General features: G+C 42.0%; 1 protein-coding gene across 1 annotated transcript; it reads left to right on the plus strand.

The window, feature by feature from the left end:
* The first annotated feature begins 1,176 nt into the window (after positions 1–1,176).
* On the plus strand, positions 1,177–5,490 carry sult5a1 (sulfotransferase family 5A, member 1). The gene is made up of 6 exons (XM_069687321.1): positions 1,177–1,567; positions 1,743–1,954; positions 3,924–4,050; positions 4,175–4,272; positions 4,555–4,735; positions 5,045–5,490. Exons 1-6 carry the CDS (start codon positions 1,429–1,431, stop codon positions 5,212–5,214), a joined length of 927 nt encoding a protein of 308 aa, XP_069543422.1. The 5' UTR covers positions 1,177–1,428; the 3' UTR covers positions 5,215–5,490.
* The last annotated feature ends 505 nt before the right edge of the window (positions 5,491–5,995 follow it).

Here is a 5,995-nt window from a genome sequence, read left to right on the forward strand (position 1 = left end):
GGAGTGAAGCGGCTGCTTTTCCGGTCTCTATGGCTGAACAGACAAAGAAAAGATCGATGACTACAGATACAACTTCAAAAATATGTGAAAATCCAGAGAAAAAGAAACAAATTTGATGCTCAGATGAAGGCAAACAGTCTAAAAAGGAAAGCGACCGTCTTCTTCTAGATTACCACTTTAACCCAATTGCATTTCATGTTCCGTTGAGCATTCCCTACAAAGAACTAAACTTTTAGCTGACCAAACACTTGTTCAATCGTAAAGTACACATATACTATATATACATTTTTCTAAAAATAAATAAAACATATTTCTCCCCATCAAATTTCATCATGATGAATCTACTCAACAGTAGAGGACATTAAAGGGTTAACACATGATGTTGTCCGACACAGTCCGCACCCATCAAACGCCTCTCTGCTAATAAATACTGCTCGCAGTGCGCTGACGTGACTCTTTCCTCTCAGTATTAAGTATGTGAGCCAAAGTTGTTTAAAGGTTGAACTTTTTGGACGAACATCCACCTACACGGAGAATGAATAACAACTGGTCTAATTATAGGCCCACACACTCCTTCCCTGTCATCAGGCCTTTGTGTATTGCTGGGTAATGGGCAGGTAGTAGCATCGAGTGGGAAACACATATTTATTATATATTATACACAGTCATTCATAGTAATATGGTATATTGTCTGTATATTAATACTGATCGGTGCAGTTTTAGATGTATTCAAGTTCTTTTTATCCTCTTAAGTAAGGGAGAAAAGGACGAGACTGCAGCAGAAAAGAGACAATATCAGTCACACAGACCAAACAATACAAGGACACACAACAGATGGAACAGAGACGAGCATGGAGGCAGCTCATACCTATAGACGTGGACAAAAGACGTAACCTACAGACAAAGAAACAAGCATGTTTGTCTACTGTTCATCCTCCTGATCTGTTTACTCGTATCCTTGGAGTCCTTGAGAGGATAACAGAGAAACGTTCCATTACTGCCCACTATGACGTTAAACATACAAGGCTCATGTAAGTGTGTGACGCTGTCTGCGATGAGTACATTGCTAAATGATTTGGTTCCTTCCCGTTTCGACCACTAATACACAGGCGAACACACATGCGTCAGACTTGGCAAGTATTGCACAAAGAAAACACCAACTGTCTGACAGCTGAGGAGCACTATTTCCATTTCCTCTTTTCAGCCCATGTAAAGCCGGTACGTGTTCAGCCCTCACTCTCCTTCACAGAGACGGATGCACAAAGACACAGAGTACAGAGAGAGAGAGAGAGAGAGAGAGAGAGAGAGAGAGAGAGAGAGAGAGAGAGAGAGAGACAGGTTGCACAGGTTACAGAAGGCTAAACTCATCAGGAGGTGACTGAAAGCGAAGCAGAGACGAGCAAATAGGTTCATTTATCCAGGTCAGATATGGCAAGGTTGGATGTCACTGAGGTGTTTCATGGTATTTCTTTTCCCGGACACCTGCATACCCAGGATTCTTTGCAACTTGCTCTCAAGTTTCCATTTCAGGACACGGATATCCTCATCGTCTCCTATCCCAAGTCAGGTAAGAAGGGAGGACTGTATTCTACCTGCAATGACTCATGAGCATGTTGATGTCAGTGCAGGCATTCTACTGAAATCCCTGTATGACTCATTACTGTAGTATCTTGTGGCTGTTTTTATGAATGTATTTAATACAAGTCTGGTCATGTACATTCTTCGCTCTTTCCTCTCAACAGGCACCACATGGGTACAGGAGGTCGTGAGCCTCATATCCAGCAAAGGGGACACGCACATATCGGAGAATGTCCCAAACTGGGCTCGCTCTCCCTGGCTGGAGCAGTATTATTGTGCTGCGGTACTGGAGTCCTCATCCAGCACACCTCGAGTCCTCACCACACACCTGCCTCAGCACCTGCTGGGCCCCGCCCTCCATGGTTCCAAAGCAAAGGTTAGATTTACATGTTTATGCAGCTGACACAGAGTCGTTTTAAGTACAGAGACAGGCTGATAAATCAACCTGGGCTGTACAGTGCATACGGAAAGTATTCACAGCGCTTTACTTTTTCCACATTTTGTTATGTTACAGCCTTATTCCAAAATGAATTAAATTAATTTCTTTCCTCAAAATTCTACACATAAAACCCCATAATGACAACTTAAAAAAAGTTTGTTTGAAATTTTTGTTAATTTATTAAAAATAAAAAACAAAGAAATCACTTGTACATAAGTATTCACAGCCTTTGCTCAATACTTGGTTGTGGCACCTTTGGCAGCAATTACAGCCTCAAGTCTTTTGGAATATGAAGCCACAAGCTTGGCACACCTATCTGTGGCCAGTTTCGCCCATTCCTCTTTACAAAACCTCTCAAGCTCCATCAGGTTGGATGGGGAGCGTCGGTGCACAGCCATTTTCAGATCCCTCCAGAGATGTTCAATTGGATTCAAGTCTGGGCTCTGGCTGGGCCACTCCAGGACATTCACAGAGTTGTCCTGAAGCCACTTCTTCGATATCTTGGCTGTGTGCTTAGGGTCGTTGTCCTGTTGAAAGATGAACCGTCGCCCCAGTCTGAGGTCAAGAGCGCTCTGGAACAGGTTTTCCTCCAGGATGTCTCTGTACATTGCTGCATTCATCTTTCCCTCAATCCTGACTAGTCTTCCAGTTCCTGCCGCTGAAAAACATCCCCACAGCATGATGCTGCCACCACCATGTTTCACTGTACGGATGGTATTGGCCAGGTGATGAGCGGTGCCTGGTTTCCTCCAAACATAACGCTTGGCATTCACGCCAAAGAGTTCGATCTTTGTCTCATCAGACCAGAGAATTTTGTTTCTCATGGTCTGAGAGTCTTTCAGGTGCCTTTTGGCAAACTCCACGCGGGCTGCCATGTGCCTTTTACTAAGGAGTGGCTTCCGTCTGGCCACTCTACCATACAGGCCTGATTGGTGGAGTGCTGCAGCGATGGTCGTCCTTCTGGAAGGTTCTCCTCTCTCCACAGAGGAACGCTGGAGCTCTGTCAGAGTGACCATCAGGTTATTGGTCACCTCCCTAACTAAAGCCCTTCTCCCCCGATCACTCAGTTTTGAGGGACGGCCAGCTCTAGGAAGAGTTCTGGTGGTTCCAAACTTCTTCCATTTTCGGATGATGGAGGCCACTGTGCTCATAGGGACCTTTAAAGCAGCAGAAATTTTTCTGTACCCTTCCCCAGATCTATGCCTCAAGACAATCCTGTCTCGGAGGTCTACAGACAATTCCTTTGACTTCATGCTTGTTTTGTGGTCTGACATGCACTGTTAACTGTGGGACCTTATATAGACAGGTGTGTGCCTTTCCTAATCATGTCCAATCAACTGAATTTACCACAGGTGGACTCCAGTTAAGCTGTAGAAACATCTCAAGGACAATCAGTGGAAACAGAATGCACCTGAGCTCAATTTTGAGCTTGATCGCAAAGGCTGTGAATACTTATGTACAAGTGATTTCTTCGTTTTTTATTTTTAATAAATTTGCAAAAATTTCAAACAAACTTTTTTTAAGTTATCATTATGGGGTTTTATGTGTAGAAATTTGAGGAAAAAAATTAATTTAATCCATTTTGGAATAAGGCTGTAACATAAAAAAATGTGGAAAAAGTGAAGCGCTGTGAATACTTTCCGTATGCACTGTATATCAGTTTATTAGAGAGACTGTTTATGGGTGTTAGTGTATGTGTCACCCCTGAAGCCTTAACGAATTGTCGTACAGAAATGCAAAACAAGATTCTAGGTGATTAAGAATAGCGTCGCTAGTTTTAAGAGATATATTAAATCTTGTGCTTCAAAATGTTCTGCTCAGTTTGTGTCTTAGTTAAAACTCTTTAAAAGCAAATCTAAGAGATCTGGATCAACACTCATAGTTTGTACTCTTATTCCCCTTACAGGTTATTTATGTGAGCAGAAACCCTAAAGATGTCGTGGTGTCCTTTTACCACTTCCACAAAATGGCTAACTTCCTCCCTGAGGCTGGCTCGTTTCCAGAGTTTTTAAATCTATTTCTGGAGGGCAAACGTGAGTTTGCATCGGCACAAATGATATATTTATTTCAGTTTATTTTTAAATATTCGGGTATTCACTCTGCAGCCAAAAGCAGGATTGGACTAAATGTGCATTATTTGTGTTTTCTTGTTTACAGTGTCCTACGGCTGCTGGTTTGACCACGTTACAGGCTGGACCAATCAGACAGCAACCATGAACAATCTGTATCACATCACCTATGAAGAGCTGTCACAGGTAAACTGATTCTTTAGTTTTATCACAAGAAAATAGCTTTAATTTTTGTTGAAATACAGACTAAGCTTAGAATGATTTGATAATATGGTTAAAAGTAGAGGTTCATGATGTTTCTTCTTTGTTTGAGATAAGCCGCCCTGCTTCATATCTTAAATCAGAGGTTTTGAAATTTCCACATCCAAAGGAAGCCACTGCACACTGCTCTAATGCAACACCCACTAAAGAGTAGTGTAGTTCACTTATTTCTATTACGTATAATGATTCCCCTCCTCCTGGTTTTAGGACCCACGTGGTGCCATAAAGAGGCTGAGCTCTTTCTTACAGTGTCCTCTGGTGGAGGACGAGGTCAACAGCTGCGTGAAACAGTGCAGCTTCAGCAGCATGAAACACAACAAGATGGTGAACTACACGCTGGTTCCCGAGGCCATCATGGACCATGACAAGGGCTCCTTCATGAGAAAAGGTAGGGCTCCGTTTCCTCATATTTTATACTAAACAAATGTGTTTGATTGTGCCTCAGGATGTATGATACAAATGGGAAACAAGAATAGTGATCCACTTCGTTGGAACTTTGCTGGTTTAATCTCAAGATTATGAAAAGGTCTTTGAATAAAGAGATTTCAGACCTGGAGGCCAGGATCACCCAAAAGAGGATTTAAAGTATCCTTTAAGTGTAAATGATTGAAATCGTGATCTGCTGAGAGGAAGAGAATTTCTGTTTAAAAAATGTCACTCTTCTCTTTTAACTCTCTCTCCCCCTCCTACGATTTAGGTAAGATTGGAGATTGGAAGAACATGTTCACAGAGGAGCAGAGTCAACATTTCAACAGTGTCTTCAAGTCCAAGATGCAGGGCTGCACATTAGAGTTTGTCTGGGACGAGCGAGACAAAGAGGAGACACGTGCTGATAAGCTATCGCCACTGAACAACACAAAGCTGTGAAAAAGCTAAATGTAATGACGACCAGGAGTGGATGATGTTCTCCATGTGGAAGTTTAAAGGATATAAGCTGTAAATAATAACTTTTTTGCCTGGATTTAATAATCGCATGTTACAGTTAAGGCGACACTTAAGCAGTGTCAGTCCTCCTCATTACCTCTTATTTACATGGCTTGAGTCTCTAAAGACCTAGACCAAGTCTGTAATCTTGGCGTGCTGTCTCTGATCTCACCTTTGTAAGCCATATTAAAGCGATTGCCAAAACAGCATTTTATCAATGAAAAATATTGCAGGAATTAGGGTGTTTGTGTCCCAAAAAGATCAAGAGAGGCTTGTCCATGCTTTTACCTCCACTAGGCTTGCTCACTGTAACGGTCTTTTAACCGGACTTCCCAGAAAGACCACGAAACAGCTGCAGCTGCGAGAACTCTGACCACGACTAAAAGAAAATGGAGCACATTACTCTGAATTTGAAATCTGTGCACTGGCTTCCAGTTAACTACAGAATAGATTGAAGACGTGTTTCTACTCGTTTACAAGTCACTGAATGATTTAGGCGTAGAATATATTTCTGACATATTAAAAATGTATGAACCAAACAGGAACCTTAGATCTGTTGACTCAGGTCCGGAGCCCAAACTAAACATTGTGAAGCAGCATTTAGCCACGATGCTGCTTGTTACTGGAACAAACTGCCATTAGAGATTAGAAGTGCTCCAAATGTAGACATTTTTAAATCCAACTTTAAAACATTTGTTTTCATGTGCCTTTGAATTAACCCGAC

This window comes from Semicossyphus pulcher, unplaced genomic scaffold (genome assembly GCF_022749685.1).
Source record: "Semicossyphus pulcher isolate SPU_LCO1_2020_fin unplaced genomic scaffold, fSemPul1.0.p SCAF_1, whole genome shotgun sequence".
In the NCBI taxonomy this organism is placed as follows: domain Eukaryota; kingdom Metazoa; phylum Chordata; class Actinopteri; order Labriformes; family Labridae; genus Semicossyphus; species Semicossyphus pulcher.

Bases quoted from the DNA above. Each gene is read 5' to 3' on its own strand.
- sult5a1 (XM_069687321.1), top strand. From the start codon at position 1,429: ATGGCAAGGTTGGATGTCACTGAGGTGTTTCATGGTATTTCTTTTCCC. The intron at 1,568-1,742 runs GTAAGAAGGGAG...TCCTCTCAACAG, and splicing joins CGTCTCCTATCCCAAGTCAG to GCACCACATGGGTACAGGAG. The intron at 1,955-3,923 runs GTTAGATTTACA...TTCCCCTTACAG, and splicing joins TCCATGGTTCCAAAGCAAAG to GTTATTTATGTGAGCAGAAA.